Source organism: Staurois parvus, unplaced genomic scaffold, assembly GCF_062004578.1.
Source record: "Staurois parvus isolate SC_StPar_1 unplaced genomic scaffold, SC_StPar_1.0 ptg000022l, whole genome shotgun sequence".
NCBI classification, from domain to species: domain Eukaryota; kingdom Metazoa; phylum Chordata; class Amphibia; order Anura; family Ranidae; genus Staurois; species Staurois parvus.
Window position 1 is genome coordinate 2939447 of NW_028317818.1, and position 14055 is coordinate 2953501.

General features: G+C 44.7%; 1 protein-coding gene and 1 long non-coding RNA gene across 8 annotated transcripts in view; one reads left to right on the forward strand and one right to left on the reverse strand.

The window, feature by feature from the left end:
- Positions 1-14055, reverse strand: part of NPRL3 (NPR3 like, GATOR1 complex subunit) — a 249808-nt gene that overhangs the window by 86865 nt on the left and 148888 nt on the right. For all 7 annotated transcript variants that reach the window (XM_089691819.1, XM_089691772.1, XM_089691798.1 and 4 more), the window contains 2 exons: positions 10376-10454; positions 8238-8375 (listed from right to left, as the gene is read on the reverse strand). In XM_089691819.1, coding sequence (XP_089547945.1) covers positions 8238-8375; positions 10376-10454 — 217 coding nt within the window. The remainder of the gene's footprint in view (positions 1-8237; positions 8376-10375; positions 10455-14055) is intronic.
- On the forward strand, positions 7260-13361 carry LOC149472163 (uncharacterized). Its single transcript, XR_016315241.1, has 2 exons — positions 7260-7331; positions 12201-13361. It is a non-coding gene; the product is annotated as an uncharacterized LOC149472163 (long non-coding RNA).

The following is a 14055-nucleotide window of genomic DNA, read 5'->3' on the forward strand; positions in this document are numbered from 1 at the left end:
ATCTGTTGTGCCATCTCCTACTCTGTCAGCCTTTAGGCAATCCCTGAAAAAACTCATCTCTTTTTAAGGAAGCCTATTCCACCTCAACCTAACCACTTAAAACTGATCTCCAGGTGTTAAAGTTTAAATAGTTTGCTTGGACAAAGCTGGTCCAGATGAACTAGTTACTGCTACAGTGGCTGTGTGCTCTGTATGAACTGTATATATCCTCCGCTACATACAGTATACAGCGTTGTTGTCAGGAGCCGCCGTGGTGTGTGGCTTGGCGCAGTGTGCCGATTCGCACTGGCGTGCGGGCACTAGGTCCTGGGTGGCCGTGACGATGCCGGAATTTGCGCATGCGCACTTGGGACCGCGGGCGCGTGCCTGGCACCAATGACAGTGCAGGGCGCGGTATTTAAATCCACTCTGCACTGACACTGGTTGCCGTATGGTCTTATATGTTGTTCCTTCTCCTGTTATCTGTGCTGATTGATTGTTGCCGACCCTGATTGATCCTGACCGCGCTGTCTTCTCCTGCCCTGACCCCTGGCTTGCCTGACCTCTCTTTGGATGCCCCCCATTGGATCTGACCTCCCGTTACTGACCCGGCGAGTGACCAGACTATTCTCAGCCTGCTGCCTTGCACCGCGCTGTCCCCACGGTTACCGACCCGACCTGTCTGACCACGCTTCTGCTCAGCCAGCCATCCATCCGTCCTACTCGGACCCATCCGGCTCTTCACATCAGGCTCTTATCCTGCAGATACCTCTGGCGGATCCCTCTACCACAGGTGGGTGTACTCAGGGGCCGCGACCTGGTCTCTGTCTGCTCCAAGTCCATCCCCACCATCAGGGGCCCTGGTGAACAAGCAGACTGGGACTTAGACTCCGCGCTCTGGGGAATCCTAGCCCGTGGGTTGCTAGAGGTACCGCCAGGCGGTACATTACAGAACCATACGGCCATGACAGAGCCTGGAAGAGGACCATTCCCACTGGAGGACATATGTCAGCACCTGGCGGCTCTGACCCAAGCCGTCAAAATGCTGCAGGAGGTATACACGCATCTCGAGAACCGCATCCAGATGCTAGCCGCACCTGCCGCTACATCTCAGAGTCCGGCTACTCCTGCTCCGGCTGGAGAATCTTCAGGGCCACCTACCGGAGCAGTAGCCACGTTGCCTCCTCCGGAACCTTGCGTTCCGTTGCCAGAACGTTTCAGCGGAGATCGAGCAAAATTCAGGGTCTTCCGGAACGCGTGCCTGCTTTATTTCAGCCTGCAGCCACGAACATTTTCCACGGAATCAGTTAAGGTGGGATTCATCGTGTCTCTGCTCCAGGACGAACCCCAGGGCTGGGCTCACCAACTAATGGTAACCCACGATTCCCACCTATAGACGCTAACTGACTTCTTCGATGCAATGGCAGTTTTATATGATGATCCGCAGCGGGCAGCCCCCGCAGAAACAGCCCTGTACTCTCTCAGACAAGGCCACCGGGCAGCGGAGGAGTATGCTTCGGAGTTCAGATGATGGATGGGGGATATTCAGTGGAATGATGCCGCATTACGCCATCAGTTCCGCATAGGGCTGTCCGAGGCTTTTAAGGATGAGTTAGCTTGGGTGGGCCTACCCGATTCCTTGGAGAATCTCATTACCTTAGCCATCCAAATTGACCGCAGACCGCGGGAATGCAGATTGGAGAGACCAGTCAGGGTCAGAGATCTACATGGATACCCCCTCGGGCCCCAGTCCAACCTCTGCCAGGGGGGAACTGGAACTCAGAGTCTGATGCCCCTGAGCCCATGCAGCTTGGATTGGCACGGCCATCATTGTCGGCCGAGGAACGCCAGAGAAGACGGACAAATAACCTCTGTCTTTACTGTGGAGAAGCTGGTCATATGGTGCGTTCCTGCCCAGCGAGTAAGTCTGCTTCTGTTTTTCTTCTGTATCCTCTGAATGCTCTAAGCATTCCAATTACTTAGCCATACCCATTTCCTTTCAGCTTCCAGGAAGAACCGTGTTAGCAACAGCAATAATTGATTCCGGGGCATGCAGTTGTTTTGTTGATGTAGACTTTGCCAACCAACAGAAAAACCCCCTCCAGGCCAGGGAACGTGGGCTTAACATCTTTTTGGCTGACGGATCACGTATCAAGTCAGGGTTGGTAGACCGGGAGACTCCCCCTATCTGCACTACAGTAGCTGACCACCATCGGGAGTTCCTCCGCCTGGACGCTATAGCCTCCCCTCTTTTCCCAGTCATTCTGGGGCTCCCTTGGTTGCGGGCCCACAACCCCCAGATAGATTGAGAAACCGGGTCCATTCAGTTCCAATCCCCGTATTGCCGGGAACACTGCTATGCCTCAACCCCCGTGGCTCCCCAATTCCTCCTATGTATGGATGGAGATGCCGACCTAATTCAGGCCATCCCTCTGGCCTACCACAGTTTCCTTGACGTTTTTAGTAGGCGAGGGGCAGACATCCTTCCTCCACACCGAACATATGACTGTCCCATTGACCTCCTACCTCGTTCTAAGATTCCGTTCGGTCGGATATTCCCCCTATCCGAGCGGGAATTGGGGGTGCTCAAAGAATACATTGATGAGAACCTCCAAAAGGGGTTCATCTGCCCCTCCACGTCACCAGCCGGGGCTGGAATCTTTTTTGTCGAGAAAAAAGATAAGTCCCTGCGGCCCTGTATCGATTATTGCGATTTGAACAAAATCACGATAAAGAATCGCTACCCACTGCCTCTGGTTCCAGAACTCTTCTAAAGGTTAAAGTCAGCAGTAATATTTACGAAACTAGATTGAGGGGTGCGTATAACCTGGTCCGCATAAGGCAGGGGGACGAGTGGAAAACTGCGTTTCATACTAGATTTGGGCACTTTGAATATTTAGTCATGCCATTCGGACTTTGCAACGCCCCGGCCACGTTCCAACATTTTATAAAATGATGTATTTCGAGACTACCTTGATGTCTTCGTGGTCATTTATTTAGACGACATATTGATTTTCTCTCCCTCCCTTGAAGCTCATAGGGGTCATGTCAAAAGTGTGTTGGAACGTCTACGCCAACACGGGTTGTACGCTAAAGCTGACAAATGCAACTTTGAGCAGCACAGTATTGCGTTCCTGGGGCTGATCATCTCCACCACGGGGGTTGCGATGGATCCGCAGAAGGTCTCGGCAATCTTGGATTGGCCAGTACCCGCGGACAAGAAGGGCGTGCAACGCTTCGTTGGCTTTGCGAATTTCTATAAGAAGTTCATCAGGAACTTCTCGGGTCTGGTGTCTCCCATTACCCACCCGAGGTTCAAACAGCATTTGAAACCCTGAAGGGACTATTCACCACAGCTCTCATTCTTAGTCACCCAGATTCCTCCCTGCCATATGTCTTGGAAGTCGATGCTTCGGAAAATGCAGTGGGGGCCATCCTGTCCCAGAGAAAAGGCACCAGGGAGCTCCTGCACCCAGTGGCGTTCTTCTCGAGGAAACTTACACCAGCGGAAAGGAATTATGATATTGGTGACCGAGAACTTTTGGCCATCAAGACCGCACTGGAGGAATGGAGATACTTGCTAGAAGGGGCCACGCATCCAATTTTGATCTTTACTGATCACAAGAATTTGGAATACTTAAGAACGGCAAAACGCTTGAGACCACGCCAAGCGAGATGGGCACTCTTTTTCTCCCGGTTCACATTCCATATCACATATAGGCCTGGGTCCAAGAACACAAAGCCCGACGCCCTTGCGCGCATGTTTGAAGATCCAGAAGAGATCCCCAAACCAGACACTATCTTGTCCTCTGGGAACTTTCTTGCCCTCCAAACTGAGCTACGCTCTAGGCTACAGAGTGCATTCGTAGGAATGCCAAGCCCACCCGGGGTTTCCCTACAGAGCAAGGAAGGGCTCTTATGGAAGGAAGGGCTAATCGCGGTACCCGAGGAGGTCCGAACCTTAGTCCTGGGACACTGCCATGACCATCCGCTGGCAGGTCATTTTGGGATGGCAAAAACTCTAGAATTACTCCAGCGCACATTCTGGTGGCCAAGCATGGCCAAGGATTGCAAGCTTTACGTTAAGACCTGCGCCACCTGTCAGAGGAACAAGCCCACCAGAAGCAAGGCCTGGGGATTACTACGTCCACTGCCTATACCTGATCGGCCGTGGCAAATGATTGCGATCGACTTTATAGTTGAGCTTCCTCCATCCCAAGACCATACCGCAATCTTTGTAATTGTGGATCGCCTGTCGAAGATGGCCCACTTCTTGCCACTTAAAAACACACCCTCGGCTCTGGAAACAGCACAAATATTCATAAGAGAAGTAGTAAGACTTCATGGAGTTCTAGAAGACATTGTTTCAGACCAGGGGGTCCAGTTTACCTCAAAGTTCTGGAAAGCGTTGTGCGAGGTGTTGGGAATCAGATTGTCCTTCTCATCCGCCTACCACCCACAGACAAATGGGCAGACGGAGAGGACAAACTAAACGTTGGAGCAATACTTGAGATGCTATACATCCTTTTCGCCAGGACGATTGGCTGGCACTCTTGCCACTGGCCGAATTTGCGTATAATAACGCAAATCATTCAGCTACGGGGCAATCCCCATTGTTTGTGAACTATGGGTTCCACCCCACATTTCTGCCAGATCTAATTCCTGAAAGCCCAGTTCCTGCCACTCAGAATACGCTGAATTTTTTTTTTCCCAACAAGGTGCTTCAAGAAGCCATTGCAAAAGCCCAGGAGGACAGCAAAAGGGCCTTCGACAGGAAGAGAAGAGGGGAACTAGTTTTGCAACCTGGGGATCAGGTCTGGCTAGCAACAACGAATTTGAAGATGTCTTGCCCGTCTAAAAAACTGGGGTCGAAGTTTATGGGTCCATTCCAGGTGAAACGAAAGATCAACGAGGTAGAGTATGAACTCACACTTCCGGAAACTTTTAAGATTCACCCAGTTTTCCACGTGTCACTACTGAAGCCAGCTACGCCAGACCTTTCCCGGATCAGAGGTCCAGAACCCCGGAAGCGGTAACCATTGATGAACAAGAGGAATTTGAGGTGGAAGCAATCTTGGATTGCAGGAAGAGGGGTGGCCAGACACAGTTCCTGATCAAATGGAAGGGTTATGGCCCTGAGGAGAACTCATGGGAACCAGCCCAAAATGTTCATGCCCCCAGACTTGTCCGGGAGTTTTATCGCAACCCCCCATGGAGGAGAGATCAGTTGGGCACCCGGAGGTTGCCCGAAGGGGGGAGGCAATGTCAGGAGCCACCGCGGCGTGTGGCTTGGCGCAGGCGCAGTGTGCCGATTCGCACTGGCGTGCGGGCACTAGGTCCTGGGCGGCTGCGATGATGGCGGAATTTGCGCATGCACAATTTGAGACAGTGCAGGGCGCGGTATTTAAATCTGCTCTGCACTGACACTGGTTGCTATATGGTCTTATCTGTTGTTCTTGCTCCTGTTATCTGTGCTGATTGATTGTTGCCGACCCTGATTGATCCTGACCGTGCTGTCTTCTCCTGCCCTGACCCCTGGCTTGCCTGACCTCTCTTTGGATGCCTCCCATTGGATCTGACCTCCCGTTACTAAGACTCCGCGCTCTGGGGAATCCTAGCCCGTGGGTTGCTGGAGGTACCGCCAGGTGGTACATTACAGTTGTGTTCCAGTACTGGAATGGGGGACTTCTGGTCCTTCTCCTGGAACAAAATAAAGACAGGCTGAGCATCTCTGCTTTTCTTTTAACATTCAACTTTCATACATGTACCCCAGTGTGAAAAGTAAACCTAAACAACTAATGCGTAAATAGTATATTTTAATTCTGTTAAATCTAGAATAATAGGATTTTTAATCTCATCGTAACATCCAATTCTTCATCCACCTGGTAGAGCTTAAGAGAACGTGTGCACAAAAGACCAAAAGGCAGTTTTAGAAATCTGGAAAACAGTTTATTGATGCTGAAAAGCCCAAGATGCAATCAGAGAACTAGTAGTGTGATCCTACAGAGAAGGAGGTGGAATTAAATCCATGAGAACATAAGATTGTATTGATGGTCTGCCCGAGTCATCTAGAGATGCTGGAATGAGTAGATCCACCATCCAGAGTTCCCCAACGTTGGCAGATTACTGAGAACGTCTCAGGATGCAGAAACCATTCTCCCAGTATCAGCCACTGACCTCTGGGGAAAAAAAACCCCTGCCAGCTTCCTATACCTTGAACATGTACTGCTGACAGAGAGCACATGCTGTTCTGCCTCAGACAGAATGTAGTTCACCTTTTCCTGAACCGCATAACTCCTGGTGCTGTACTCGTAGTTGATATACGCCACTGCCGTGGCATTGTCGGACTGAACCCTGACCACAACCTGTGCAATGGGTTCGTCCAATATTCCAGCGCAAGGCGTACTGCCTGAAGTTTCAAACATTGATGAGCAGCATTCTCTCCTGTGGAGGCCAAAGTCCCCTGAACTGAAGCCACCTTGAAATCAGCCCCCCAACCAGAGAGAATGGCATCAATGATTACTATCTTCCATATTACAGGAAGGAAAATTACCCCTTCTCAAGATACCGAACAAACAACCATCAATTTTGGACTCAGCAATACCCTGGGGACAAAGCCCTCTGGAAAACCAATGCTTTGACCTTCATGATCCAGACAGATAGAATGTTCCTCTACAAAAGATCTAGAGTGGAACTGCACAAAAGAAAACCGCTTCAATGTAGATATTTCCTCATGCAGAGATGTACCAAAGAATATCTATTGCACCTCTGTGAAGTCACAAAACCTTTTTTGCTTACTTGTTCTAAGTAATACAATGTATTGAAGCAGGAGTAAACATGACAACCAGGGAAATAGAATGTAAAGTACTAATGGCAGCTTATATGACTTTTTTAAGAAAAGTTTCCTTTAAAGCCACACAACATTTTTTCAATGTCTTTAAATCACTGTGTTGTAGTTTGTACATTACCATTGAAAGCAGAAGTGTTTTTTTTTACCTAAAAAAACCTGCGATTAGCATCCCCCCAGGCTCCCCTCCCCAAATACTTAAGCCAGATCCAGCACTGAGCCCAACAGCAGCAGTACTCCTCTCGATCCCTTATCACAGAACTTCGGCTCCCTCTGCTGTCAATCAAATGCTGTGAGGTGCGAGCAGGGGAGGCAGGACCATGCCGTATTGTATGTATCTATGGACACAAAGCATGCAGCTTGGGATAGAGCATGCACGAGTGCCCCCAAAGCAAGAGGCTTGCTGTGTGGATACGCAGAAGGCAGGAGGAGCCAGAAGCACTGGCAGGGGACCTGAGAAGAGGAGGATTGGGGCTGCTCTGTGGAAAATCACTGCACACATTCAGTAAGTATAAGATGTTTGTGATTAAAAAAAAATGTTTACAACCACTGTAAAGCTACAGTATCTTGGTGCACATCTTTAAGAAACCTAGCTGCACCCCTTATATTTAGCACAATGTTCAAATGGTTGCTTTTAGCCCTGCTTGGTTATAATATGGTCATAACATATATGGTACACCACAGGAAAATTTTCTGTTTGCCTCAAATTTTGTGAAGGAATGCCACATAACTATCTTCCTGGACAATGATGAAATAGTTTTTATTTTTTGCTATAAAGTATTTATGGTATAATAGACACTATTTTAAGGCCTCATGCACACAGGGCCTAAAAAACACCGCTTTTACAGACATTTGGCTTTTTTCAGCCTGTAAATGCACCTCTATGTTAGCCTAAGATATGGGTGTTTACAGGCAGATTAGAAGAAAAAAGTTTGGAAAAATGCACCATCAGTGCGTTCAGAGGAGGTGCTTTTGGACAGGATAAAAAAAAAACCCCTCTGAACTCACCTAAACGTGTTTAGTACTTGAGCGTTCATTCATTCCAATAGCCACAATGAATTAATATTCTGGAATCAATTAATGCCCAAATGCGTGTGCAAAATGTGGCTATAGGTGTGTTTTTTTTAATCTGGTTTTTCCTGCCAGGAGCAAAGCTGACCGGGGTAGAAAAAAAAATGTCCTGTGCATAATGCCTAAATGAACAAAAGTATAATAAAGAAGATAGCAGAAGATTCTAAGTTACTGAAAATGTTTACATTAGAGATAAATAAGACTTGCATGGCAATTACTCTAAGGTAAGTGGCACTTTAGCCATCTTGTTATCAAAGTACATGTCAGCATTTAAAATGTAAAAGGCACTGATGTTTGGAAAATGTTACAACAAAATGATTAATATTAGCAAGCATCTTACCTTATAGATTTTAAGCTTCTCTCTATTGCTTCTGGAGGAATAAAATTTGCTCCAACACAGTGAATTTTATGTGGCAAACAAAAGCTTACTTCCAGCCAGTTATTAATATGAAGTCGTACCACACCAGTTGTACAAAGGCTGCAACAATACAATATTTACATGAAATTCTGATATACTCATGTCTATAACAGTTGCTTATCTCAAGCCCCATTTCATGTACAAGTATAGTATAGTATAGTATAGTATAGGCACAAGATTTCACAAGTTACATGTATTTATATTTAGCACAAATGTCCATAAAGCACTACACAGTTGAAGATATAAAATCAAAGCAAGATACCCTTAAATAGAGAAAAACAGCAGAAGCTGTCTGCAGAGATGCTACTGTACTCATACTTCAAGAATTTTAGGGCTATTTAATAACAGCATTATTTTGTTCATGCTGGTGCATTGGCGGCACATTCAAAATAAATGTAACACATGCGCATTATTATTTCACCACACAATTATGTTTTTATTGCCTGAAACCAGCCACCAGCCATACATGGGTTGAATTCTAAAAGAATTTTCTTTCAAAAATCTTTTCTAAGAATTTTCGTTCTAATTTTCGCACCATTAGTGGGTCATAGAAATGGACGATTTTCATGTGACCATCGAATCTGCGTGATCGGGCATGCTGGAAATTTTTTGAAAAATTAACGAATTCCAATTCAATGATGGGAGAATCAATAAATATAAATGGAAACTAGCGTGAGCTGTGGCCTGGAAAGAAAAGAAAATTCTTGCCCACGAAAATGCTTTTCTGTAGCAACATAAGGTGAAATTGAAGGCTTGGTTCACTGAATTTCGAAATCAATGGTGGCACCATCAAATTACAAACTGGCCGAAATTTCTGACTTTCTAAAGAAAATTTGTTCAGAATTCGATCCTATGGCCTGCATTTTAACATTACATGTTAAAATAACATTCTATGTCACATACCACAGGAGATGTGTACCAAAAGCAAAAAATGCTTAGAACAGTGGAAGATTATAGAACGTTATTACAAGCACTGACCACTAGCAACTGCATTATCAAGAAGAACCTTTGTAAAATATCAATCAGTGCATCAGTGGTACCAGTGTACCAATTACCTCCCTTAGCCTCTCCAATGATCTGCTAAGGTTTTACAATGAAAATCCCTTATTACTGTCATCTTGCTTCTATGCGCCTCCTGTCACTTAAGCCTGATTTGTGGACATCTCATGTGTCAGCGGTGGCAGTGTACAGTTACCACCAACACCTTTGCTGTGAATATGCTTGTGGTGAGAGCTCCTGAACTGAGTGGATAGCCATTCATAAAGAAAGCTCAAGATAAGTGAATTTTCCTAATGAAGAAAGCTCAGTTATTCTCACTACAGTACCACAGACTGCAGTAATAGGGAACAGGAGACACCTTCTAACTTGTGAAGTAATCCTTTTTTAATAAACGTTTAAGTCAAAATGAGGCTTTTGTTACTTCTGCTTGCAGTCTGTGTTTTGCAGTCAGCACAGGAGTCTTTGTCTGACACCCCTCTCTCTCCCTGTATCAGAATTCTGCTGTGAGCTGTCTTGGCATTGTTTTTAAACATCCCTGGCACTGTAGCTGATAAGCCCCCTTCCTCTGCATAGCTAGAGACGGAACTTGTCTCAGTGAATTACCTAATTCCCAAGAAAGATGCTGTCAATCATATTATGCATTTGTCTCCTTGCTAGATGTGTGTTGGGTGGGGGCGATTGCGCTATCGACCATGCTATGTCAGCAAGGAGACAAGTCTAGATAGGGCAGGCAAAGTGCTACTTAGTCTTTGTCGCCTGGTGCCTGGGAGACCGGAGGAAAAAAATGTAGTGAGGGTTTTTTTTTTTTTTTAAAGTCCCATTTCACAGAAGACTTAAAGGAGAAAGTACAGCCATGGGGGAGGGGGGGGGGGCGCAGAGCATACAGCGGTGCTCAGAGCACAGGGATTAACTGAGTGATCAGCAGTGTCTGATCACTCTGTTCTCACCCTGGATTCGGAGGGGGGCAGATGAAGGATCAGATCGATGCTGCATTCAAGAAACAAACAAAAAAAACAAAAAACAAAAAAAAACCCCATCCTTCTCTTTTAAGTATGCCATACCTGTCATAAGCTTCCTTTAGGTCTCTTGCCAGCTTGCATTTTGGTAAAATATGGTGAAATGGTGACTGTGGTCCTCCATCTGACAAAATAAAAGGTTTTAATATTATTATACACTTCCGCTAAACGTACACCAATAAAAGATGCAAACAATTGTATTTATGAAACTACTTTTAACTTAAAACACAAACATGTAAGTCCAAATATTGCAATACTATAGCAATGAGGAACATACAGTTATTTGTTGTTTCCTTGTAAAAGTACACCAAGGTTTACGGTTTAGAGTTTGTATTGAATTTAATGAAGAAAGCACTGTAAGACAAAAGAATGAAGATAGTCACTATGGGGAGAAAAAAAAGAATCTGATTTAACTGTAAAATGTCATATCTTCTAGTACAGTATAGAACACATTATTGATATTCATAGACCCTGAGTAATAGGCTGGTACATTCAGATTATTGAATGACACACCTTTTAAGGATATGTGCCCTGGGCATCCCTCATAATCCTACCCCACTCCATGAGACCTCAGTTTTGTTTTTTTTAGCAAGCAAGAGTAATCAGAGTAAAACAGGGATAGAGGGGAGGGTGGCCTGTGTCTTTAATCGTACAGGACACACACTTAACATTCAAAGACCCTGGGTCATACCCAAGCAAAGGATGACGAGGCTGAGCAACAAGAAGGAAAACAGAACTGTGCCAACAGGTCCAACGATAACAAGGATCAATAGACTCAACTCAGAGTGCTCCTGCAAGAACCCTGCGGCCAAAAACTGCAACCACAGAAGCCTAGACATCCACCTGGTAAAACCTGGAAAAAGATATGATCAGAAGACCAGATGGTAGCAGAAGCATGATGTCAGAATGCCCAAGAAACTCCTACTGACTTGATGAAGTGGGCATGTATTAGTGTAAAAAGTGCTTATCCTTAAGGGTGTTAGTTCTTGAGAGGAGCTGTCTTATCCAGCAAGAAAAATTAAAAAATGCATGTGCAGCATCCCTGTAATATACCACCTAGATTGGTGGGGTGTGTTCCCCCACATGCAGTGGATATAAAAAGTCTACAAACCCCTTTTAAAATTTCAGGTTTCTGTGATGTAAAAAAATTAATTTCTGAACTTTTTCCACCTTTAATGTGATCATAAAAAAAATGTGGTTGCATAAGTGTGCACACCCCCTTATAACTGGGGGTATAGCTGTGTTCAGAATTAAGCAAATCACATTCAAAATTATGTAAAAATAGGAGTCCGTACACACCTGCCATTATTTAAATTGCCTGATTAACCCCAAATAAAGTTCAGCTGTTCTAGTAGGTCTTTCCTGACATTTTCTTAGTAGCATTCTACAGCAAAAGCCATGGTCTGCAGAGAGTGTCCAAGGCATCAGAGGGATCTCATTGTTAAAAGGTATCAGTCAGACGAAGGGTACAAAAGAATTTCAAAGGCATTAGATATACCATGTAATATACTAAAAGAATGCAGCGCTGGTAAAAATCACAAAAATATAATGTATATATGCTAAATTCATATATAGATAATTATCAATAAGGTGACATTGTGCAAATTCATATGCAACTAGAATCTGTGACTACTATTGCAAAAGAAAAAAAAAAATTTTGAGCATACCAAAAGGTGACAGTGTGGTTGAAATCACAGACGGACGCATAGACGTCCACAAATTAATAAGCCTTGTATATAAATAGATAAGTGACATTGTGCAAGCATATATGCCATTACTGTTTACCTGAAGGTCTTATATGGTGCCTTTGGTGCATGTTCGCTATTCCCTGTGTTGATTGAGCACTCACTTATTTTCAACTTCCCATTAGATATACCATGGAACACAGTGAAGACATATAAAGAAGTGCAGAAAATGATAGGCTGCTCAGCTAAAATGATCGCAAATGCTTTAAAATGGCAACCAAAACCTGAAGGACATGGAAGAATGCGAAAAACTACCATTCGAATGGATAGTAGAATAGCCAAAATGGCAAGGACTCAGCCAACAATCAGCTCCAGGAAGATCAAAGAAGGTCTAAAGTTACCTGTGAGTACTGTTACAATTAGAAGACACCTATGTGAAACCAAGCTATCTGCAAGAAGCCCCCGCAAAGTCCCACTGTTGAAAAAAAGACATGTGCTGAAGAGGTTACAATTTGCCAAAGAGCACATTGACTGGCCTAAAGAGAAATGGCACAACATTTTGTGGACTGATGAAAGTAAATTGTTCTTTTTGGGTCCAGTGGCCAAAGACAGTTTGTCAGACAACCCCCAAACACTGAATTCAAGCCACGGTTGCGCAAGTATCATGATATGGGGATGTTTCTCATACTACGATGTTGGGCCTATTTATCGCATACCAGGGATCATGGATCAGTTTGAATACATCAGAATAATTGAAGAGGTCATGCTGTCTTATGCTGAATAGGAAATACCCTTGAAATGGGTGTTCCAACAAGACAACGACCCCAAACACACCAGTAAACATGCAACATCTTGGTTCCAGACCAACAAGATCGATGTTATAGAGTGGCCAGTCCAATCCCCGGATCTTAATCCAATAGAAAATTTGTGGGGTGACATCAAAAATGCAGTTTCTGAGGCAAAACCAAGAAATAGAGAAGAACTGTGGAATGTAGTCCAATCATCCTGGGCTGGAATACCTGTTCACAGGTGCCAGAAGTTGGTTGAATCCTTGCAACACAGATGTACAGAAGTTCTCAAACAGTGGTTATACAACTAAATATTAAGTGATTCAAAGGAAAGCTAAATCTTCAAACATTTTTCAGTATATATAGTGAATGTTTGAGTTTGTAAAGAAGAATACAAACACTGCTATTTTTTTTGAACAGTCTAATATTCACTTTTCTTCAATTTGTTTAGATGAACAACTCAAATTTGATATATTTTTCTTCATGTTTTGATTTGGAATAGAATGTGTAGTGTTCCCAATGCATTTGTGTGTATGGAAATAAAAGCTATTAGAAGGATTTTGAGCTTTATTCACTTTTTTCAACACACTGCTATTATTTTGAACACAACTGTATACAGTCCCCTCTCACTCTGATGGGAATACATTAGACCTTGTTTTCTCCCATCTTTGCACTCCCCACAACCTCACAAACACCCCCTTTCCTCTCTCTGATCACAATCTCATCACCTTCACAGTCTCCTCGTCTTCAAACACCTATCCCTCCAAGCGGCAAACAATTACCCGCAGAAACCTTCACAACTTGAACCCTGCTCCTTTCCACTCTGCAACTGACCAACTCTAGAACAGAATCTCTCCCCTGTCCTTCCCTGGCCACTGCTGTCTACAACAGTTCGCTTTCATCCGCATTAGACTCACTTGCTCCTCTAACAACACGAAGCATCAGGCCCCGACCGTTACAACCTTGGCAGACTGACCACACATACAATTCCTCCCTTCATGCTGCCAAACAAGCCTACTTTGTCACTCTTATTAATATCTTGTCATCCAGTCTTTGTCGTCTCTTCTCTACTTTTAACTCTCTACTTCCACATCCACCCAGTACCTCACTCACTGCTCACGAGATTGCAAATCATTTCAAAAACAAGATTGACGCAATTCGTAGGGACATCGCCACTGCACAGACATCCATCCCACTTAGCATACCTTATACAAAACCTCCCTCAACACATTCCTCTTTTGACCTTGCTACT